The 24,723-nt window shown below is 42.6% G+C and overlaps 2 protein-coding genes across 5 annotated transcripts in view; one reads left to right on the forward strand and one right to left on the reverse strand.

Annotated features, from left to right (window-relative positions):
* The window catches only part of LOC139244536 (coiled-coil domain-containing protein 158-like), a 319,231-nt gene extending 300,589 nt beyond the window's left edge, over positions 1-18,642 (forward strand). For 3 of the 4 annotated variants that reach the window (XM_070871035.1, XM_070871037.1, XM_070871038.1), the window contains 3 exons: positions 17,090-17,293; positions 18,190-18,288; positions 18,521-18,642. In XM_070871035.1, coding sequence (XP_070727136.1) covers positions 17,090-17,293; positions 18,190-18,288; positions 18,521-18,597 — 380 coding nt within the window. In that variant the 3' untranslated portion in view covers positions 18,598-18,642. Of the gene's footprint in view, positions 1-17,089; positions 17,294-18,189; positions 18,289-18,520 lie in introns of those variants that run through there. The other variant, XM_070871039.1, reaches the window with a different exon arrangement.
* Positions 18,471-24,454, reverse strand: stbd1 (starch binding domain 1). The gene is made up of 2 exons (XM_070871040.1): positions 24,160-24,454; positions 18,471-22,618 (listed from the first exon to the last, which is right to left on the reverse strand). Exons 1-2 carry the CDS (start codon positions 24,413-24,415, stop codon positions 21,705-21,707), a joined length of 1,170 nt encoding a protein of 389 aa, XP_070727141.1. The 5' UTR covers positions 24,416-24,454; the 3' UTR covers positions 18,471-21,704.
* Between the last annotated feature and the right edge of the window lie 269 nt (positions 24,455-24,723).

Raw genomic sequence — 24,723 nt, forward strand, 5'->3', positions numbered from 1 at the left:
TGGAGCCCATGAAGGCCCTGCCAAAGATTTCTCCACCTGCACCTGTGCAGGGATAGACTCTGCCATCAGGACACGAAGCAGCATGTCGAGCATTGACTAAGGTGTGCAACGGAGGAGAAGTGGAAGCACATCGAGTGGAGTTCCCATTTCCCATGTCCTGTTTTGCCATCATCCCTCTTGTGGGCCAGCCACACTTCACTGCTACCACTCTGCAGGAGAGCACTTTGGTGTAGATCAGTGTGGCATTAAGACCAAGGCTCAGGTATCTGTCATTTTATTTAAGGCAGCAGGCGTGTTGGCATCCAGAGTGTGCAGGGCCATACTCTGTACATGGACTCATCTGATTGCCGCATTTGGTATTCCATGGAGTTGGCTGCTCTATCCATGCAAGACAACATAATTGCAATGCCCTGTGACATCAACCCACTCATGTTTGAAATAAAAACAGAAAATGCTGGAAACACAGGTCAGGCAGCATCTATGGAGAGATAAAAAGTTAACATTTCAGGTTGACAACCCGTCAGAACTGGAAAAGTTAGAGCTGCAACAGGTTTTTAAAGCAAGTGTAGGGGCAGGGAAGGAAAGAACAAAAAGGGAAGGTCTGTGATAGGATGGAAGGCAGAAGAGATTAAGACAAAAGGGGATGGTAATGGGCCAAGTTAAGAAACAAATGAGTCTCAATAGTGTGTAAGTGGAGATGGCAGAATCAACAGCTGTCATGGGAAAGAGAGAAAAAAAAAATAGGGGCAGGGGTTACAGTCAGAAATTGTTGAACTTGGAATCCAGAAGGCTGTAATCATCATAGGCAGTCCCTCGGAATCAAGGAAGACTTGCTTCCATTCCTGAAGTGAGTTCTTTGGTGGTTGAACAGTGCAATAAGAGAGCCACAGACCCGGGGTCACAGGTGGGACAGACATTAGTCGGGAGAAGGGGAGGGGAGGGGAGGGGTGCGTGGGTGGGACTGATTTGCCGCACGCACATTCCGCTGCCTGTGCCTGACCTCTTCGTGCTCGTGGCGTTGAGATGCGAAGAGCTCAACGCCCTCCCGGATGCACTTTCTCCACCTAGGGCAGTCTTTGGCCAGGGACTCCCAGGTGTCAGTGGTGAAGTCGCACTCTCTGAGGCATTGAAGGTGTCCTTGTAACGTTTCCGCTGCCAACCTTTGGCTTGCTTGCCGTGAAGAAATTTCACAGAGCAATTGCTTAGGGAATCTCGTGTCTGACATGCGAACTATGTGGCCTGCCCAGCGAAGCTGTGTGTGGTCAGTGCTTCAATGCTGTGGATGATAGCCTGGGCGATGTTGGTGCACCTGTCCTCCCAGGGGATTTGCAGGATCTTGGAGACATATCTCCAGCGACTTGGTGTCTTCTGTACATCATCCATGCCTCTGATCCATACACAAGGTCGGGTATTATTACAGCCCTGTAGACCATGAGCTTGGTGGTAGATTTGAGGGCCTGGTCTTCAAAACACACTCTTCCTCAGGCAGCCGAAGGTGGCACTGGAGGCGATGTTGAATCTCCGCATCAATATCTGCCTTTGTTGATAAGAGGCTCCCGAGGTATGGGAAGTGGTCCATGTTGTCGAGGGCCGCGCCGTGAATCTTGAGGACTGAGGGGGGCAGTGCTATGTGGCGAGGACAAGCTGGTGGAGGACCTTTGTCTTATGGATGTTAAGCGTAAGGCCTATGCTTTCATATGCCTCAGTGAATACATCGACTATAGACTGTAAAATGCCTAAATGAATGAGGTACTGTTGCTCGAGCTTACGTTGAGCTTCATTGGAGCCGTGTAACAGGCCGAGGTTAGAGGGATCAGAGTGGGAGTGAAGCAGAGAATTAAAGTGACTGGAAGCTCGGGGTCACGCTTATGGACTGAATGGAGGTGTTCTGCAAAGCGGTCACCCAAATCTGCATTTGTTCTCCCTAATTTATAGGAGACCACAGTGAGCAGTGAATACAGTACATTAAATTGAAAAAGGGTACAAGTAAATCGCTGTTTCATTTGCAAGGAGTGTTTGGGGCTCTGGACAGTGGGAAGGGAGGAGGTAAAATGTCAGGTATTGCATCCCCTCCATTTGCATAGAAAGGTGCTGTGGGAAGGGGAGGCGGTGCTGGGGGTGAACCAGGATGTCGCGGAGGGAGCGGTCCCTTCGGAATGCTGAAAGGGGAGGGGTCGAAGCCAGAGACCTCGGTTGTTGGGTCAGTGATGAGATGTTGGTTCTTTGTTGCATGTGTTCCACAATTCCGTCCATCTGGATAGTTGGTCGATACCAGCTGCATTAAGATTGGCTGCTGTTTCCTAGAATGATCGGCGCGATGTTCAGTGGTCTCAATGGGTTTTCAAGTCTTCGTGAACGGGAAGGTCGAAGTTGCTCATGATTTTTTCCATCTCACGGAGCAGTGGCATCACGGTGAATGGCAGGCTGGGCAATGTGGGACAGCACTGGGAGCCACTCAGTTGGAGTGGACTTGAGCGTTCCTGATACTGTCCTAATGGCAGCATTTAGCTGCACATTCACAATGTTTGTGTGGCAGCTGCAGGTCCATGAGGCAGAGCAACATTCTGCAGCAGATTAGGGCCACTATTGTGCAAAGTGTTCTGGCTATGCTCCCCCATGACATTCCAGTGAGTTCTGGACCAGGTTCACCCTGGTTTTTACATTTTGGTGAGATGAGAGTGAGGCAGAGTCCTGTCCAGGTTAGCACCCAGGTATTTTGGGCAGGGCTCATGGGTAAGTTGCCTTTCACAGAAGGAAATATTTGAGTTCTTTCCCAGCAGCATTGTTTAGATGGAACGCCAACAACTGTCTTCTCTGGATTGGGACAGAAGCATCAGGTCCAGAAGTAGCATTCCACTTGGTCCAGATCGCTTGTTAGCATTCAACTTACTTCCACTAGTGTTGCGAACTGGCATATGCGAATTTTTGTGATTTGGTGCAGGGCATGTTCACAGTATAGATGTGAGCACCAATCCCTGTGGCAGACAGTTGAACGTCTGTGTTTGGCTGGTTTTGTCATCAAGATAGGACGTGGAACTTGCTGTTGCTCATTAGGGTGTTGAGAAGCCTGAGTATTTTACGGCAATGCATGATTATTGGAAGAGTCAGTAGCAGGCCTTTGCGCCAGTGTTGTATGCCACTGACCAGTCTATGAAGGCAGCTCCAGTCTTCTGCTACATCAGGGGTTGAGAGTGCAAGGACCCAATCAGACCAACTTCCCTCAAGCCCACCTGCTCATTTGGGAAGGCAGCTTCTAAAGCCAGTTTTATTCAGTTGAGGATGAGCTATTCGACCAATTTGTAGGCCATTTATTCCTACTCTGTTTTCTGTCCGTTAATCAATCCTCAGTCTATGCTAGTATATTACCCCCAATCCCACGAGCCCTAATTTTGTTTAATAACCTCTTGTGTGGCACCTTATTGAATGCTTTTTGAAAATCCAAATACACCACATTCACTGGTCCCCTCCTTATCTATTCTGCTAGTTACAATATCAAAAAACTTAACAGATTTATCAAACATGATTTCTCTTTCATTAATCCACATTGACTCCTTCCAATCCTATTATTTTTGAAGTGCCCTGTCTTAATAGATTCCAGCCTTAATAGATTCCAGCATTTTCTCTACTACTGATGTCAGGCTAACTGTTCTGTAATTCTCCATTTTCTTTCTCCTTCCTTTCTTAAAATAGCAGAGTTACATTTGTTACCTTCCAATCTGCAGGAACCGTTCTGGAATCTATGGAATTTTGGAATATGACAACTAAAGACAGACAATGTATGTGTTTAATTTCTCTTCCATTTCCTTATTCCCATTATAATTTCTCCTGTCTCAGCCTGTAAGGGTACCCAAATTTACTTTTGCAAACCTGTTCCTTTTTACATACCTATAGAAGCTTGGAGTCTGTTTTTATGTCTCCCGCTAGTTTACTCTCTCTATTTTACCTTTATCAATTTCTTGGTCCTCCTTTGCTGAATTCTAAAATCTTCACACCTTACTGCTCTTTTTGGCAACACAAGCCTCTTCCTTTGATCGAATACTATCTAACTTCTCTTGTTAGCCACAGTTGGACCACCTTTCCTGTAGAGATTTTGTGCCTTTAAAGGAATGCATGTTTGTTATAAATTATGTATTAATTCTTTAAATGCTAGCCATGGCTTGTCTACTGTCATACCTTTTAATGCAGTTTCCCAATCTTTCCCCTCATACCTACATAGTTTCCTTTGTTTAGATTTAAGACCCTAGTTTCAGATTCAACTAAATCACTTTCAAACTAAATGTAAAATTCGTTCATATTATGGCCACTCTTCCCTAAGGACCCTTTTGTACAAGGTTATTAATGAACCCCTTCAATTGCACTAAACTAGATCTAAAATAGCCTGTTCTCTAGTTGGTTCCTCAACACACTGATCTAGAAAACCATTATGTATACATACATGAAATCATCCTCCACACTATTACTGCAAATTTGGTTTGCCTAGTCTATGTAGATCAAACTCCATGATTATTGTATTACTTTTGTTACATGCACCTCTAATTTCCTGATTTATACTATGCCCTACATTACCACTACTGTTTGGGGGCCTATAAACAACTCCCACCAATGTTTTCTGCCCCTTGCTGTTTTAGCTCCACCCAAACTAATTCTACTACTTGATTTTCTGAGCCAAGATCCTTTCACTCTACTGTCTTTATCCTATCCTTTATCAGAACTACCCCTCCTCCTTTTCCATTTTGCCTATCTCAAAGTTAAGTATCCTTGAATATTTACTTCCTAACCGTAGTCACTTTACAACCACATCTCCGTAATGGCTATTAGATCAAACCTAATAATTTCTATCTGCGCTATTAATTCATCTATTTTGCTGCAAATGGTTCACGCACAGATATACCAGGCTAGAAATTCTGTTTTAGGTCAGGGTTTTTAAAAAAAACCCAAAAAAAGCAGCTATGACTCCGCTATGATTGAGGCCGAACATTCGGGGAAAAATAGCGCCCGGCAGTAAAAATCTGCGTTGCATGAAGTTTTGCAGCACAAACCACGAATTTTCTATAACTTCTCAGAGGCCGATACTCCTGAGAGTTGGGCCTAGGGAGCGGGTATAACACTTTTTCCTCCAAAATATATATATATTTTTTTTTTAAATCACAAAACATTCACAAGACACTTTTCTAGTGAATTGCTGCAAAAAAATTTTTTATGAAAGACCTTTAATTTACCTTTTTTGCAGGATTTCATACCTACTGCCGTTCCAAGGCTGCACACAGGTTTTTCTAGTCCTGTCTACAGGTGACCGCTGGGCGAAAGTGCTTTTTCCAGTCTTGCACATCAGCGGTCCGCTGCCAAGCATTATTTCACAGCCGCAGGCGCATGACTTCAGGGCATTTCCTGCCCAAAACAGCAAAATACCACCAAAAAACCCGGTGGAAGGTTGCTGAAAATCCAGCCCATAGTGCCTTTAGCTTTTTCTTCTATTTTTCCCAATGTCACCTTAATCAGTAATGCCCTATTACCTTCGCTACATTGTCCCCAACGATCGGTTTATTTTTACCCCAAACTCTGCTCTAGAGCCTTGACATTTCTTTTGCTGCTTTTAAAATTTACTCTTTCCTGAATCCTCTTCCTCTCTTCCTTTCTCCCTCCTACCCCCCCCCAACCCCCATTAGTTTAAAGCCTTGTTACTGCCATAGTTTAGATTTGAGGACACTGGTTCCAAGCTAGTTCAAGTGGAGCCCGTCCCAACGGAACAGCTCCCTCTTTCCCCATTACCGGTGCCAGTGCCCCATGAAACAATCCCCTGCCTCCCACACCACTCAACTTTCTAATCTGTTTATCCCTATATCAGTTGGCGTGTGGCTCAGGTAGCAATCCAGAGATTATCATCTTTGAGGTTCTGCTTTTTAATTTGGACCCCAATTCTATATTCTTAGTTCTACCTATGTTGTTGGTTCCCTCGTGGACCATAACAACTGGATCTTCCTTCCCATTCCAAGTTCTTCTCCAGCCGTGAGATGTCTTTAACCCTGGCAACACGATCTTCGAAACTCCCAGTCCCTCGGACTATACTGTCCCCTACCATAACTACATTCCCTTTCACTCCCCCCACTTGAATGGCCTCCTGCACCATGGTGAGCCTGCTCATCCATGCTGCAGGCTTTTCCCTCATCCAGTGGGCACGCAAGTGCAGTAGCTCCAGGCGCCCGAAACTGTGTGGGAGGGGCCCAAAGCACGCAGCCCCGAGCCCTGGCCGAATGGCCTCACTGGGGCTGCGTGAATAAGGCTCCTCCCACGGCCAGCTCCTGCTTCCTCCTGACCCGACTCGACTCCCTCTTCCAGACCGGACCAGACACCCGCTTCCCCCCTCCCGGACCAGACACGACATCCGCTCCCCCCGCCCCCGGACTGGACCCCCGCCCCTGCGGACCGGACCCGACACCCGCTCCACCCTCGCCTCCGGACCGGACCCGACACCCACTCCCCCCTGCCCCCGGACCGGACCAGACACCCGCTTCCCCCCCTCCCGGACCAGACACGACACCCGCTCCCCCCCCCCCCCCCCCCCACTGTCCCCGGACTGGATCCGACCTGACCTCCCTCCCTCCCTCCCTCCCCCCGACCCAAACTCCCACCACCGACCCGACGCCACCTACCTGTAAATCTGGTGCTGGGACGGGCCCTGCCCGAAGTCTCGGGCCCAGCCCGTTCAGCCTCCCTCCCCCCCCCCCCCCCACATTTCCTTTCTCCCCATTATCGCCCTTCATCTCTCCCCCCCCTCCCCATTATCTCCCTTCATCTCTCCCCACCCCTCCCCATTATCTCCCTTCATCTCTCCCCACCCCTCCCCATTATCTCTCCCCACCCCTCCCCATTATCTCCCTTCATCTCTCCCCACCCCTCCCCATTATCTCCCTTCATCTCTCCCCACCCCTCCCCATTATCTCCCTTCATCTCTCCCCACCCCTCTCCATTATCTCCCTTCATCTCTCCCCACCCCTCCCCATTATCTCCCCCCACCCCTCCCCTCCCCATTATCTCCCTTCATCCCCATTATCTCCCTTCACCTCTCCCCCTTCATCTCTTCCCCCCCCTCCCCATTATCTCCCTTCATCTCTTCCCCCCCCTCCCCATTATCTCCCTTCCCCCCCCCCATTATCTCCCTTCATCTCTCCCCCTCCCCATTATCTCCTTCATCTCTTCCCCCCCCTCCCCATTATCTCCCTTCATCTCTCCCCACCCCTCCCCATTATCTCCCTTCATCTTTCCCCACCCCTCCCCATTATCTCCCTTCATCTCTCCCCCACCCCTCCCCATTATCTCCCTTCATCTCTCTCTCTCTCTTTTCTCCCCCCCCCCCCCCCCCATCCCATTATCTCCCTTCATCTCTCCCCCTCCCAGAAACAGACACTGACAGAGAATGAGACACAGAGAGATAGAGACACTGACAGAGACACACTGTGGGGGGGGGGGGGATCCCAGCACGCTGTTGGAGGGCTCCCGGTGTTGCAGTCGATAAATAGAAAATGTTTTATTTTTTTTTAATTATAAATTTTTTTTGATTATATCAACCAATAAATCATTGATGTATTTATCATTTATTATTGATGACTCTTTATTTGTAAAACTGAAGTGTTTAATGTTTTTAAACTTCCCTTTAAACACCCTCCCCCCACCACCATTCCCTACGCCTGATTTTCTAAAGTGTTGACAAGGTTTTTTCGAGCGTACAAAAATCTTCACTTACGCCATTCTAAGTTAGTTTGGAGTAAGTTTTCACCCACGAAACTTTGAAATCAGGTGTAAATGGCCGGACACGCCCCCTTTTGAAAAAAAAATTCTGTTCCAAAGTGAAACTGTTCTAACTGACTAGAACTGGAACAAACTAAAATAACGAGAATTCCGATTTCTAAGATACTCCGTTCTACAATAGTTGCTCCTAAAAATCAGGAGCAAATCATGTGGAAGCTTGGGGCCTATGTTTCTTCCCCCTTGGTTCCTCCAATGAGAATCCTTGGTTTTCGTCCTTGTTCTCCATTCAAACCACTAATGGAAACAATCTTACTATTTACCCACATTAAGATTCCCAGGTTTCATTTACCCCTTTAAAAGGCAGCTCCCATTTGAGAGCCACTCCCACTCACCATGTTGCTGCTGGTCCCGGCTCTGCAGAAAATGTTTGTCTCCATTCTTCCCCTGGCCGAGCCCCAATCCCCTTCTCTCCCATTCCTTGATTTTGCCCGTCACATTTCCCTCTGAGCCCCCATTTCAGTCATCCACTTGAAATTTATTGCATCAGGAAGGGAACATGGGTGAGCTATACAGACATGTTTGGAAATATAGAATAGAGCGACAGAGGGAGACAGAGCTTGAGAGAGAGAGAGAGAGAGAGAGAGAGAGAGAGCGCGCGAGAGAACGCGGGAGTGTTTGCTAGTGCTGTTTGGGAGGAATTAAATATGGCAGGGGGATGGGAACCTATGCAGGGAGACAGAGGGAAATAAAATGGTGATAGAAGCAAAAGCTAGAAAGGAGAATAGTAAAAGTGGAGGGCAGAGAAACCCAAGGCAAAAAACAAAAAGGGCCAATTTACAGAAAAATTCTAAAGGGGCAAAGTTTGTTAAAAAGACAAGCCTGAAGGCTCTGTGCCTCAATGCAAGGAGTATTCGGAATAAGGTGAATGAATTAACTGTGCAGATAGCAGTTAACGGATACGATGTGATTGGCATCACGGAGACATGGCTCCAGGGTGACCAATGCTGGGAACTCAACATACAAGGGTATTCAGCATTTCGGAGGGAGACAGACAAAAAGGAAAAGGAGGCGGGTGGCGTTGCTGGTTAAAGAGGAAATTAATGCAATTGTAAGGAAGAACATAGAATGGATGATGTGGAATCGGTATGGGTGGAGCTACAGAATACCAAAGGGCAGAAAACACTAGTGGGAGTTGTGTACAGGCCACCAAATAGTAGTCGTGAGGTTGGGGACAGCATCAAGCAAGAAATAAGGGGTGTGTGAAATAAAGGTACAGCAGTAATCATGGGTGACTTTAATCTACATATTGATTGGGCTAACCTAACTGGTAGCAATGCGGTGGAGGAGGATTTCCTGGAGTGTATTAGGGATGGTTTTCTCGACCAATATGTCGAGGAACCAACCAGGGAGCTGGCCATCCTAGACAGGGTGATATGTAATGAGACGGGACTAATTAGCAATCTTGTTGTGCAAGGCCCCTTGGGGAAGTGACCATATTATGGTAGAATTCCTTAAGATGGAGAGTGACAAAGTTAATTCAGAAACTAGGGTCCTGAACTTAAGGAAAGGTAACTTTGATGGTATGAGGCACGAATTGGCTAGATTAGACTGGCAAATGATACTTAAAGGGTTGACGGTGGATAGGCAATGGCAAACCTTTAAAGAGCATATGGATGAACTTCAGCAATTGTACATCCCTGTCTGGAGTAAAAATAAAACAGGGAAGGTGGCTCAACCGTGGCTAACAAAAGGAAATTAAGGATAGTATTAATTCCAAGGAAGAGGCATACAAATTAGCTAGAAAGAGCAGCAAACCGGAGGACTGGGAGAATTTTAGAAATCAGCAGAGGAGCACAAAAGGTTTAATTAAGAGGGGGAAGAGAGAGTATGAGGGGAAGCTTGCCAGAAACATAAAAACTGACTGCAAAAGCTTCTATAGATATGTAAAGACAAACGTAGGTCCCTTGCAGTCGGATTCGGGTGAATTTATAATGGGGAATAAAGAAATGGCAGACCACTTGAACACTTACTTCGGTTCTGTCTTCACAAAGGAAGACACAAATAACCTTCCCGATGTACTAGGGGACCGAGGGTCTAGTGAGAAGGAGGAACTGAAGGTTATCCTTATTAGGCGGGACATTGTGTTAGGGAAATTGATGGGATTGAAGGCCGATAAATCCCCAGGGCCTGATAGTCTGCATCCCAGAATACTTAAGGAAGTGGCCCTATAAATAGTGGAGGCATTGGTGATCATTTTCCAATAGTTTATCGACTCTGGATCAGTTCCTATGGACTGGAGGGTTGCTAATGTAACACCACTTTTTTTAAAAAGGGAGAGAAAATGGGTAATTATAGACCAGTTAGCCTGACATCGGTGGTGGGGAAAATGTTGGAATCAATCATTAAGGATGAAATAGCAGCACATTTGGAGAGCAGTGATAGGATTGGTCCAAGTCAGCATGGATTTATGAAATGGAAATCATGCTTGACAAACCTTCTAGAATTTTTTGAGGATGTAACTAGTAGAGTGGACAAGGGAGAACCAGTGGATGTGGTGTATTTGGACTTTCGACAAGGTCCCACACACGAGATTGGTGTGCAAAATCAAAGCACATGGTATTGGGGATAATGTACTGATGTGGATAGAGAACTGGTTGGCAGACAGGAAGCAGAGAGTCGGGATTAACGAGTCCTGTTCAAAATGGCAGGCAGTGACTAGTGGAGTGCCGCAGGGCTCAGTGCTGGGACCCCAGCTCTTTACAATATACATTAATGATTTAGATGATGGAATTGAGTAATATCTCCAAGTTTGCAGATGACACTAAACTTGGTGGCAGTGAGCTGTGAGGAAGACACCAAGAGGCTGCAGGGTGACTTGGACAGGTTAGACGAGTGGGCAAATACATGGCAGATGCAGTATAATGTGGATAAATGTGAGGTTATCCACTTGAGGCAAAAACACAAAGGCAGAATATTATCTGAATGGCAGCTTAGGAAAAGGAGAGGTGCAGGGAGACCTGGGTGTCATGGTTCATCAGTCATTGAAAGTTGGCATGCAGGTACAACAGGCGGTGAAGGCAGCAAATGGTATGTTGGCCTTCATAGCAAGGGGATTTGAGTATAGGAGCAGGGAAGTCTTGCTGCGGTTGTACAGGGCCTTGGTGAGGCCCCACCTGGAATATTGTGTTCAGTTTTGGTCTCCTAATCTGAGGAAGGACGTTCTTGCTATTGAGGGAGTGCAGCGGAGGTTCACCAGACTGATTCCAGGGATGGCAGGACTGACATATGAGGAGAGATTGGATCAACTGGGCCTTTATACACTGGAGTTTAGAAGGATGAGAGGGGATCTCATAGAAACAAAAGATTCTGACTGGACTGGACAGGCTAGATGCGGGAAGAATGTTCCCTATGTTGGGGAAGTCCAGAACCAGGGGATATAGTCTTAGGATAAGGGGGTAGGCCATTTAGGACTGAGATGAGGAGAAACTTCTTCACTCAGAGTTGTTAACCTGTGGAATTCCCTGCCGTGGAGAGTTGTTGATGCCAGTTCATTGGATATATTCAAGAGGGAGTTAGATATGGCCCTTACGGCTAAAGGGATCAAGGGGTATGGAGAGAAAGCAGGAAAGGGGTACTGAAGGAATGATCAGCCATGATCTTATTGAATGGTGCTGCAGGCTTGAAGGGCCAAATGGCCTACTCCTGCACCTATTTTCTATGTTTCTATGACAGAGAGAGCACAAGAGAGAACCTATGGAATGAGTACCAGAGAGTTACAAGAGGAAATGATCCATTAAATTAAAAAATGACTCATGAACTTCAGGTGATGCTCAGTATCCTTTATGTCCCAATGTAAGACAAGAAATAGCCTATATTTAAACAAACAGTGTTTGGCACTTTTAGCTTTGATTTATTTCTGGCACAAATATTTCTAATACTTTTGCTTGTTACTAGTTACAACAACCAGCTCAGTCTGTTTGTGAGTATTGAAATATTCCCACTGGTGACTGTCTCTCAGACTTTAGATGTCTCCTGGGAGAAGCCGATGATAAAAGTAAATATTAGTCTAATGTTTTTTTGGATTTCTTTACTTTAAATTAGGTCTGGTGTCCATGTTTCAGAGGCCTCATGGGTGAACCTTAATTCCCCATGTCCCCGAGAGCATTTTTATTTGGCCACATCTCTAGGTATATGCCAAATGTATCCATGGAATGAACAAAGACCCCCTTCATTTTACTTCAGTTACTGGTTCTACCCCCTGCTTTCACAATCATTCTCATCTTCCAAAAGAAACAGCTACACACTAGACTTTAAATTTAGCTAACAGCTAAAGAATATAGAATCATGGAATCAATCAGAATAGTACAGCACAGGAGCCCATTCGGCCCATTGAGTCCACGCTGGCTCTTTTAAGGAACCAGATTTAAAGGACATTGGTAGAAGAACCAAAAGGCGACATGAGGAAAAACTATTTACGCAGCGAGTGGTTATGATCTGGAATGCACTGCCCGAAAAGGTGGAGGCAGATTAAATTGTGACTTTCAAAATGGAATTGGATAATTATCTGAAGGAAAAATATTTGCAGGGCTGCAGGGAAAGGGCTCTTGCAGAAAGCAGTCATTCGTTCGATGGGCCGAATGGCCACCTCTTGTGCTGTAAACATTGATTCTATAACAAGTGGGCACAGTTAGAGCCTGGGAGTGGGACTTTCTCCATATCACTGCAATTTTTTTCTCCAAGTATTTATCCAATTCCCTTTTGAAAGCCACTAATGAATTTCCTTCCACCACCATCAGGCAATGCATTCTAAATCCTAACCTAGTTACGTAAAAAATTCTCATGGCACCTCTGGTTCTTTTGCTATTTACCTTCAATCTGTGTCCCCTCGTTATAGTACTGAACCCTTCACCACCACCTTGTATATCTCCCTCCAGTCCTAAACAGAGCCATTCACTATATTTTTTTAAAAAAAATCAGTTTTCTATCCTTTAGCCAATTTTCTATCCATGCTGCTACTGCCCTTTTTATCCCGTGGGCTTCAATTTTGCTAACAAGTCTAAGGTGATATTTTATGAAAGACTTTTGCAAGTCCATAAACAATATCAACTGCACTGCCCTCACCACCCTTTCTTACATCAAAAGAACACAATCAAATTAGTCGATGATATATATAGCAAATATCTTTCTCCGTCTACAGACCCTCTCTCAAAAGCTCACATTCCTGTTGATATTTATCAAATTGTCATCTTCAAAATGACCAGAACCAAGCAAATTTAAACAAGTTGCAGATTAAATACATATTTGAACAAATCCCACAAGATGTTTGTATTTGAGTTGAATGCCTAGACCCCTTCATTGAATCAGGCAGACAAACTGACTTTTTGTAACAAATCTATTAAGCTGAGACATTATTTCTGAGTGAAGCTGCTTTTTAAAATCGCTTGTATAAAATGGGAATTGAAGAAGCCAATACCATAGTAATTTTTTTAGGTCATTTTTTTCAACCGTTGACAAATTAGTCACCAATGCAGAAAAAAAAATGAAAACACTTACCTTAAGAAAACCTTCCTGACTCCAGAGGAGTCACGTAGGATGTCTACCCTCCTTACTAAAAAAAAAAGGCTGTCCGACCATATAGTTCAGGTCAAACCTACCAGTTAATTTTATTACAAAAGTTAAAAATATACAGAAATGAAAAACAGTAGGAAACTAGTGGTGCTCATGAAAACAAAAATGAAGTATCTGCTCTGGAGTGTTCCTTCTGTCTAAGCTGGAAGACTTAATATGTTTAAGTGGGACCAGCAGCTTTCTTGCTGCCAGCATTGGCTGCCACAACCAAAACACAATAGAAAAGTGGCCAGTCAAGTCTGCTCAAAAGGAGACCACCTTTAAATTGATGTGCAGTTTCTTGTAGCAATAAACTAGTTTATTTACAGGTTGCATTTGTATACCTCAGGTACTTGTCTGCAGTCCCACAGCTCCAATTCATCAATTATCTGGTCAGTTGTGTAAAGTGGCTGTAGCTGGACTGGGATGTCAACCTCAGAGTTACTTACACACAGGATAATAGAAATAACTGGGCAGAAATGGAAACAAAAAAACCCAACTCATTGTCCTGCAATTCCCCAATAATCTCATTTTACATCACTGTAGATTCTTCTACAATGAACCCAACAAGGTTCAGCAACACACAAAAGATTTATCGTAGTCTTGTTTGCACTTAAACGTTTGAGTTTTAAACTCATTTTCCGAAGACATTTACAAACAAAACATCTGCCATCGTCTCCACGCCTTATAGGCATCGTTCCATTAAAATATACATTGTTTATAGTCTCAGGCAATGTGATGTTTCCCATACATTTAAAAACTTGGGGAGTGTGACAAAATTATGCGCTATATTCCAACTGAGGCAGAATTTCATTTAAAAAATCCAAATGTTATATCAGAAATGTTTTTGTATTAGACCAAGACCATAATTTTGGATAAATGTAAAATAATGCAGCCTGAAGCAAGAAATCATAAAAGTTTTAAAACTGCTCAATAGTCTGGAAAGTCACATTCTCATTGGATGCAGTGAAAGATATTGGAGGGCAGTATCCTGCTGCTGAGTGTGCGATATCACATTACCATGTTAATAAAGGGATAATTGGTTAATTGAGAATTGACTTCGTTATTTGCTAAATTATTTCATAAGAAATAAACCCCTATTGCGCGAGTTGGTTTCTTTGAGAATGTCGAATTGTTGCGCTGCTTCTGATTCACTTCTAATTAGAAAACTAGGAGTTGGAGTAAATACCTATCCGGAAAGGTCTCCTCTTGAAAAAGAGAAGGCCGAGGGGTAACCTATAAAATTATGAAAGTGGATCCAGAGAGTGTTTTTCCAGTTGTGGGCAAGAGTAAAACTAGAGGTCATCAATATGAAAGAGTCACCAAGAAATCCAACAGGGAATGCTTTACCTGGAATGGTGAGAATGTGGAACTCACTACCATGGAGTGGTTGAAGCAAATAGTATAGATGCAATTAAGGGGAGGCTAGATAAGCATGAGGGAGAAGGAAGGGAGGGCGGGTTATGCTGATAAACTTAGACGAGGCAAAACTGGAGGAGGCTCGATTTGATCATAAATGCCGATATGGACTGGTTGGTCCAAATGGGCTGTTTGTGCCATAAAATCCTATAAGTGTATATTAGCAAGGTGGTAATCAGCACACAAAATGGTGGCATTTACAGCATAGTCAATCTTGCTGTTGCAGGAAATTCTGTGCCTGTGTTCGCTGTAGATTTATTTTAAGTTTTTAAAAACTTGGACATGTCCAAAATGTGTAGAAAGGCTTTCTAGTTGACCAATGTCTCCAATAGCCATCAACAATGTTATCTTACACGAAGGGCAAAGCAGCTCTGGCTTCAAATACCAAGCCCAGACATCTTTATGTCAGAGTTACTCTACCTTACTAGGGGAAGAGAGCAAAACAGTTTCATCCAGATCCTGTTTGTGCTTAAAGTAGTAAGAATTCGGTTTGGCTCAAGTGATGATCGTCTATTTACTCTGTTGTATGTAGATGTTGGGCTTTTTAAAATACTTTTCCCCCCTTCCAGTCATGCCATAATGAGATGTTAGAAAGTAGCATTTTGTATCCATTTTTGAAGTTCTTGATCTAGTTCTAACAAATAAGCCAATTGCAATAAACAGTGCTCCGAACGCAATGAACAGAGGATCCATTTAAAAATAATAGTCTTAATATGAATTAGTCCACAGCTAGCACAAAGGTTGCGTTGAAGGTATTTGAGCTGATCATTTATGGAGGGGAGGCCTACACATCACCATTTGGGGGACAAAGACACTGACTTAATGGGACTTTAACATGAAATACCCACATTAAAATTACAAAATCAAGTTACCAACAATCATCTGCAGGAAGCAAGATTTCCCTGACTTACGCTCCTCTGAAGCACATAGTATAATTTCCCAATGTCAAAAGTGCTAAATGAAAGTTGTTGTAAGCACAAACATTTGCTTGCATCTAGCTACTTCAGCATTTCAATGAAACTTCATCCAAGCCAGTTGAGCAGGACCAAACAAACTCATGTTGACTCCAGTTACATAAGATTTTAAAGATGTGCACACGTGTAATTACTTATTTTGATCAATCAAGTCAGAAATATCAGTTCTCTGTTGATCTGATGGCAGCAACTCCTATACGTTGATGCACCTAAAATAGTAGTGATCAACTATACACCTTTTTTGGAAGATGTAACTAATAGGGTAAAGGGGAACAATGGATGTAATATATCTGGATTTTCAAAAGGCATCAATAAGGTGCCACATAAAAGGCTGTTGCACAAAATAAGGCCTCATGGGGTTAGAGTATTAGCATAGATAGAGGATTGTTAAAGGACAGAAAACAGTAGGAATAAATGGGTAATTTGAGGTTGGCAGGCTGTTACTAGTGGAGTGCCACAAGGATCAGTGCTTGGGCCTCTGCTATTTACAATCTATATTGATGTCTTAGATGAAGGGACCAAGTATAATATCCAAGTTTTCTGACAATACAAAGCTAGGTGGGAAAGTAAGCTATGAGGAGAATGCAGAGCTATAGACAAGTTAAGTGAATAGGCAAGCAGGTGGAGTAGAATCTGGGGAAATGTGAAGTTACTCACTTTGGTAGGAAGAATAGAAAAAAAAAGCACAACTATTAAATGTCAGCGTTCAGATGGATTGGAGTATCCTTGTACATGAAACACAGAACGTTAACATGCAGGCACAGCAAGCAAATAGGAAGGCAGATGGTAGATTGGGCTTTAATGCAAAGGGGTTGGAGTACAAGAGTAAGGAAGTCTTGCTGCAATTCTGCAAAAATCACACCTGGAGTACTTTACAGTTTTGGAAGGGGTGCAAGAAAGGTTCACTAGACTGATTCTTGAGGGTTTTCCTATGAGAAGAGATTGAGAGGTGATCTCTTTGAAACAATATTCTGAGGAGGCTTGACAGGTTAGATGCTGAGAGGCTGTTGCCCCTGGCTGGAGAGTCTAGAAAGGATAAGGGGTGGCCACTTAGAACTGATGGAGAAATTGGCACACAAGGTTGTGAATCTGTGGAATTTTCTACCCCAAAAAAGGTTGTGATTGAGCAATCATTGAGTATATTCAAGGCTGAGATTGATAAGATTTTTTGGACTCGAAAATCAAGGGATAAGGGGATCGGGCAGGAAAGTGGAGTTGAAGTCAAGGATCAGCTATGGTCTTATTGAACAGTGGAGCAGGCTCGAGGAGCCGTTAGTTATGCTCTTTTCAATTACCAAATTAAATGTTGCTAAACTTTATACAAAATGCATTTCTTCCCACAGCAGACCACTCATTAGGCAGTCCATGTTACACTTCCTCCCCCACACGGCAGAATCTTCCAGAGAGATCGCCAGTATCTTCCTTGCTAACTGGCTCAATATGTGAACACAGAAGAGAAATCACAGCCTTCGACGACCTGTGCACTTCACGGACAAGCTACCTGCCAGCTCACTATTCAGAAAATGAGCTTTACTTCCAAAATAACGGTAAGAACAATTGTGTGCTGTAGAGGGGGGGAAAAAGCCACAAAGTTATTTAATTTTTTTTGTAGCCTGCTGCCCATCTCCTGTCATATACCAAGTTCCACTTATCCAATGTCTTAAATTAAAATTCTCATTCTGCTAACAGCCTTATACCACTCTACACTACCTCTGGTAGGTGTACCTTAAACCACCTAGGCATCACAATCCAATTCCTTCCCTAAACCTCTCACCACTCCTTTGTTGATTGGTGCTTCAAACCTAGAAATTAGTTACAATATCAGTAAATGAACATTTAACAGGGGGTGTTTGACTCCGATTTGTTTTTGAAAAGTTGACGCACTAAGCAAGTTAACACGTGTATTCAAAAATAGGAGGCAAGAATATCAGACAAATGTACTTAATTGATTACATGGTCAACCGGAATTTTTGGCTCAGTTGTTGTAAGATTAACACTTACAGTTGGCAAATCCAGTCAAGACTTAAAACCAAGCTAAAAATGGGCAATAAAGTAGATGGGCACCTTTAGCAAAAAAAAAAATCCTCATAGCTGCTGAGCCATCATCAAGAGTCCACAGACAAACTGCAAGAGAAAATATTACCTTCCTTAAAATGGCACATTCAAGTTATGATTAAATGGAGTAGAATACAAAAGAAGTTTGCAAGTTAAATTTAAGTCAAGTCAAGTTAGTTGAAGAAACAAAATCATGAACAGCTTACATATGGGCATCTGTATTTAGATCGATACAGGTATTAGAAATGAGAATTCAAAAGGAAGAGCTATACTCCTTAGCTGGAAGTGATTCAAATTCTACTGAGATTTAATTATCTGTAGTGGGAAACCCATAGATGTAATCTGATGTCTCATCAGATGTAATTTGAGAGGTTATAATATCTTCCAGGTACTGACCAGATGGATGCAGGGCAGGCTTGCAAGAAACTGCAGAACAAATTGGATGGTCTGCAGAATCTGGTGGAAGATCTTCAGCTGAAGAATCATGGTATAGTAACTTAATTTGCTCACATTTCAAAACATTGAAAAGATCTGTTCTTTGTATCTCCCTCCATTAAGGAAAGCATTAAAAGTCAAAAAGAGGCTTATTCTGGTGCATGCTTCCAATACACAAATTTTAGAAAGCTGTTTGTTTGTAACAACTTTATTTGAGGGTTTCATTCAAGTTAATACAATTTAATACTTCAAAACTATTTCAGAATTTAACATTTAATTTACAGAAATGTCCTCCATGATCAGAAGCCAAGAGAAGAGGATAAAGAGAGTAAAAGACAGAGAGAAAATGCTAAAGAAGTGAAGTCCACGTTTCTGCATTTTATTCCTTACGGTGTATGGCTTTTGACTCGCTGCAGTACACAAATAAAATCTGCTGCTATTTAATGCCTGAGAAACCCATTTTATTCATTCAATCTAGCCAGTTGCAATTAGTTATAATTGGATATATACAGGACTGACTACCAGATTCAAAAGTAACATACATTTTAGTTTTGCATTAGCTTAAGTACTTTGTATGCTAAATAAGCAGAAATAGTGTATTGTCAAAACAGAACAAGTCACACAAACTAGTGGACTAAGAGTGAGGTGAGAAGAGAAAGACAAGCAAGCCATGAACTGCTAGAATTGCTTGTGTCTTTTCCATACACCTCTGCAGCTGGTTACATATACACATCACATTTTGTTCAACTCAAGGCATGAAAAAAAAAACTTAAGAAAAATTAAATATGGAGTTTAGGTATTAATGAAAATTATAGATCTGGGTTAAGAGTCAATAGAAAAATGAGGTGAAACAGTTGGAACTTTGAGGGGTAGTATAGCCAGTAGCCTTTATTCCATACATAGTAATTATGAACAAGTGTCAACCACCAACAGTAGATAACTAGCACAGATGTTTGAAACACGAGATATAGTCTTGGCAAAGAATGGATTCATTACTTTAACAGTCATTTTAGATTACTATTTTCCAGGGTGTGTGTGTATATATCAGTTCTTGGTCAGGCTATGCTGCACAAAATTAGAACACATGTTTAAGGCCATGTGAAAGTTCAGTATTGATTGAACAGGAAAGCACACTAAACATTAATACCAGTTTTAAAAAAAATAAACTAAGCCTGGGAACAATGAGCATACTGGCCAACCAAAGTGTTTTTTTTAATTAAACGGCGAGGCAGAAATTTGTAGTTTCTAGTTTGGGTTCTGCAACAATTGCTATTGGGATAGATAGATGGAATGGAAAACAGAACTAAGCATTAATAGATATAGGATGTGCCCAAATGAAGCAATGGTTTTATGGTTGGGAAAGAACAAGTTTTGCTCTTTGCCAACAGGAGAAAAGAACTAAAAAAGATAGCTATGTGCAATTTTTTTTTTGGGGGGGGGGGGGGGGAGGGGAGAAGAGGAGGGCACAGCAGTGGTAATAAGTCGACACCTTCAGTACATCATTCTAGTGGGAATATAACATGGTGAAAAGTGCACACATTTGCTCCGAGACTACTAAAGATTCAGATAATGCACACTCATACCCCCAAGTCCCATTGGTAGATTGGTACTGCACCACTGAATGTTCTATAATTCACTGGTTCCCATAGTGATACATACAGGAAATGCATCATTACTGATGAGAAATTCCAGACATGTTGAAAATTTTAGTTTGAGTTTTCAGTATATACACTTTTATACAAACACACAATCAGGTCTGATCTCTGCACCCAGGGCAGTTAAGATAACAGTGCAACAATGTGAAATTGGAAATAGAGGGCACTAACTTCAGTGTTGTGAATTTTTTTTTTTTAAATAATAAAAAGGCACTCATTTCTCTATAGTAAAACTTTCTGCATTGTAAGCTCTAGATTATACATTTGCCATGGTAATATATCTGATCACTAAAATGTCAGTCTTCAACAGGTGGTCAGTGTTCATGAATTAAACTTCTAATAATTTTCAAAAGGAAAGCTGAAATTTAAAATATAAAATGGTTGGCCTCAGAGTAAATTTATGATTTGGCACATCTGAAGGGAAGCTTGTTTTTTTCCTCTACTAGAACTATGGTTATTTCCTGCAGTGTTTTCTAGGTAGGAATTAGTTAATTTTGTATACACAATTTAAGTAATGTTATCTCCCAATATGGGTTTAAGATTAAACTTGTGCTAAATGAGGAATTAAACATTTATTTCAGCACCCATGATGATCTTTCAAATCCAAAGTTAAGGTGAAGCTGTTCCCTATACAATCCCAGATTTATTTGAACTCCAACCTCAACCAACCCTACTGAGTTTGGAAAATTGTAGGCAATTTTGTATGAGCACTAGCACCAGAGTCGAGATTATTCAAACTAGTTGCATACAACACTCAGACAAAACTTCAGAAAAGACTTAAATCTCATCAGTTTAGGGTAGATTGAACTACAGGTGCCATATAGTGCAATAGCACAGACTGTTTTGTCCCTTTTGGTATTTAATTTAGAATCAACAATTGTATGAACAGCACAACATGACCAATACACTATAGGATGTAGCACCAGTATGCCACAAACAGTGGGAGATTTTACATTACAGTAGCATGACTTGGTGGTAAATTCACAACATGCAAGTTTATATAAAAAGCTTGGGTTTCAATAAATCCATTTTAACATTTAGTTCCAAACTTTGCACCTCTTCAAAAAAAAAAAAGAGTATTCCTTCAAGTAGAAAGTGGCAAAACATCAAAACATGCTCACTTATAAAAATAAGACCTGTATTCTAATTACACAATCTATAGATTCCAAGGCTACTGCTCAACTTGTATCTATTTCTATATAGAAGTGTGACTTGTTGTGGGGGGGGGGCAAGCAAAGCGGAAGTCAACACATCTGTTTAAATATCTTGCGAAAACTCAATACCCTTTCACCTGAAAGCAAATAAATTTATTGAAATTCTAGAGGTACTTCCATTTATAAATCTTTTAAATTAAAAATTTCCCACAAATGCAGATTAAAATAGTAGAAATAGAAAAAGGTTAACACGATCTAATTCTGGTTCTATTACTCACCATTAAAAATTTATAGTAAATGCCAGCTGTCTGAATATTCTATGCTTATTTACTCAGGTTAGCTGATTACCATGGGAATTTTGGAAGGAAGTGACAGTTAAGGTTCTTGTGGATAGCATATCTCAGCAGCATCAAATTGTTACCTAAACGAGACAAGACAGACAACCTTTAGCAGTGAAAATCCTGGCAGCCCACATAATCTGAAATCGAAGGACTCGAGAAGAAACAGCTGACAGATATTAAAAATTATGACAATGGAAAGAGAGGAGTTACATAATCACTGGAGTTCAGTTCCCCTTCGGTGAACTCAAAGCTCTAACTTGAACTCTGATTAGTGCACTCCATTTTGGGCATTTTGTTGCTGCAACTTCTGTTTACAATTCAATGGTAACCCCAGCACTGATGTATTTCTAAATCTTCATGGCCAGTCACCAGACACCTATTGAGGCATTCCTCCCACCGCTGGATTTTTCCATTTTCCACCATCACATATTTCCACTCAATCCTGGAATTCACTGGGACCAGAATGGAATTGTACCAGAATCTATCCTTGTTTGGTTTCAGTGGTACATATGTTTCCCACTGCCCCAAACACTCATGGCTTCCCGTCACTGCAAGGATCTGAGAGTTTGAGCAAGTAAGATAGTGAACATTAAAATGCACAGAGACATTATTGAGGGGCAATGGGGATACTGCAGCAACTTTCCTGGAAATATTTTCAGGCTCTGAATTTACATTTGTTCTTTCTGACTCAGCATTAACCTGCTCTTCAAAGATTATTCTTTCCATTTCAGTTTTAATAGATTTCAACTCATTAGGCATGTCAGCATTACTTTCACTGATAGTATCAGTCACCCCACCATCATTTAAACAACCTGTTTCACTAAATTTCTGATTAAGTGCTGAATCTAGATCAAAAGCTTCATCTTTATGGTCAGATTTTTCATACACATTTTCAACACTGATAGTGGACTTCATTGTTTCACAAACATAAACCTTCTCGTCCCCAGAATTATACTCTTCAGTGATGCTCACATTATGGACTGATTGAGCACCACATACAAACTCTTTTGACTCACAAAAATTCTGTGTCTGTCTGGAATCAGGTAGATCCTGATTATTTGACACTGCAGGACCAAAGTCTGTCTCTCTCAGATTCTTAACCACTGTGTCCGAAATGTCTTTAGCTCCTAAAGCAGTAGCATTTTGTTTGACTGGAGACTGTTGCACACCAACTCTCAATTCTGTTCCCTTGATCTCTGGTGCATTGCCCTTCTCAGCAGGTGTAGCTTTATCTGTAAAGACCAAGTTTTTCCACTTAAAACTTTACCCCAAATAGTAAACAATCACTGGCAAAAATATGGAAGCAGCATTCAAACAATTTAATATTTTACCACAATACAACTTATTTACAACATGGTTCCAATTTAAACAAGGGAAAGCAATTTGATGAGGTTCCTGCTTCAAGAATAAATTTACATAAACTAAACTTCTAGAATGAAAAGTAATTCTATTTAACAATGTTTGTCTGGTTTGCTAAAGAATCAATTAAAGATTAAATCATTTTACAGACGTGTGCACACATGTGGTTTAAGTCTTTAAATTCAAGATTATTTGAATGAAAATGCACTGTCAGATATACAATATCCAAAATCCTGCGAGTTAGGCAATTAATCCCTGCAACAGGCAAGTTTGCTGACATAATAAGCAACAAATTATTTGGGATGTAAAGAATGCAATTCTGATCTGCAGGAGAGGAGGCCCCATCATGGAGTTTTATCCGAGATGGTGTCATGAGAATTGCCAATTGTAAATTAAGGATAGCTGGAATCTACAAATCAGCATACACGAGTAATTTGACACCTCCATGTGCCCGACTGGCCTGAAAGAACCTTTGGTAAATCGCACTGCACATACTGACCTGAAACATATGTGGGCTCTGAGATGCATTATTAGTACCTCTATTCACATGCACGCTGAAACAGCACCAACCTGTTATCAGTTTACTCTGAACACCGCATAGGTTTTTTAAAACTTTGAGATACTCGGGCGCAGTGTGCGCTGCGGTTTTGGCGCAATGCGGAGCGGCAGCGAGGGGAAGATGTTGGTCGGTCCTTGCTGGAGGCAGCAGGACACGCGAGCGGATCGGTTTGATGGGTTCACCCCCGGCCAGTGATTCCTAATCTCTTCAAACCAACCTTTAACTGCCTAGTGCATAATTCGCTTATCCGACATCTCCTGTTTAATCTTCAGATAATTCGATATTCGTGTTACGCAAATTCAGATGAACAGAAGCACTAGTGCCCAGTTACACACACGCTGCGTATTAAATACAAAAAGTTAGTCAAATAATCTCAGTTGGCGACTGTAATGATATTTTAAAACTTCGAATAACGTCACCTTGCTAAAGTAACGCAGATTAATGCAAATCAGAGGATTCAGTGTTTCTGTATCTAGAATATATTCCGAATAACTGACCTTTCTACCCCAGTTTGATTTCAATCAATTCTAATGACAGAATTGGCCGCAGGTACACAGACTTGGGATCAGAATTTAAGCACAAACTCGTGCTGTGTGAATTTAAAACTCAGCAAGAGCCCCCAACCCATCCTGGTGCCGGGAAGGAGTGGGAGATGTGAACTCAGTGTATGCACTGGCTGGCCGCCCTGGGGAGCCGGCAGCGGCTCAGTGCAGAGGGTGACAGCAAGGCACGGTGAGGCTCAGGTCATTTGCGAACCAGGTTGGCCAATATCAAGAGCCTGGCCTGCAGAATATAACTGCAGCTTAAAGCTTGGCCAGACCAAAAGAACAGTGTAAACAGCGAGTTAATGTTTACCAGCACGGTCATCCTGCCAGCTCTCCACCCCCTCCGGCCGGCTGCCTCTGTCCTTGGGGCAGCTCTTTACCCGGTCGCGGTCAGTGTCCGGGGAAGCGCTCTGGAGCCCGGCTTCCTCCGGGCTGTCCTGGCGCCTGGCTCTGTTAAACCACACCCAGGTAGTCAGGACGACAGCAAGCGCCACCGGCAGCACTGCCCACACGCTGCTCAGCATGGCAACTATTCTCTGCAACTGAGCCGCCAGCTCTGCTGCCATCGCCGCTTATTGGCGCACCTTCCTGCACTCCACTCCACTTTTCAGCTGTTGCTCTGGACAAATCCCCGGCCCCGCCCTCCGGCCCGCCTCCCAGAATCAAGCCAGTCACCGTGCCACTGCGCACAAGCCCAATGGCAAAGTGTGACAGCTTTCCATTTAAAGCTACACTGTTCCTCCAGGGATACAACTCTTTTGGGGGGTACAAAATAAACATTCGATCGAGTGCCCCCCGATCTGGGGGACACTCCAGACACTTATAACTGCCCTCTTTTTTTGTTTTTTTTTTGTTGCTTTTTTTGTGTTTTTTT

This window comes from Pristiophorus japonicus, chromosome 2 (genome assembly GCF_044704955.1).
Source record: "Pristiophorus japonicus isolate sPriJap1 chromosome 2, sPriJap1.hap1, whole genome shotgun sequence".
NCBI lineage: Eukaryota > Metazoa > Chordata > Chondrichthyes > Pristiophoridae > Pristiophorus > Pristiophorus japonicus.

Coding starts and splice junctions, on each gene's coding strand:
- stbd1 (XM_070871040.1), bottom strand. CDS start 24,415: ATGGCAGCAGAGCTGGCGGCTCAGTTGCAGAGAATAGTTGCCATGCTG. Junction 22,619..24,159: donor CTGGCAGGATGACCGTGCTG/GTAAACATTAAC, acceptor TGGTCTTTACAG/ATAAAGCTACACCTGCTGAG.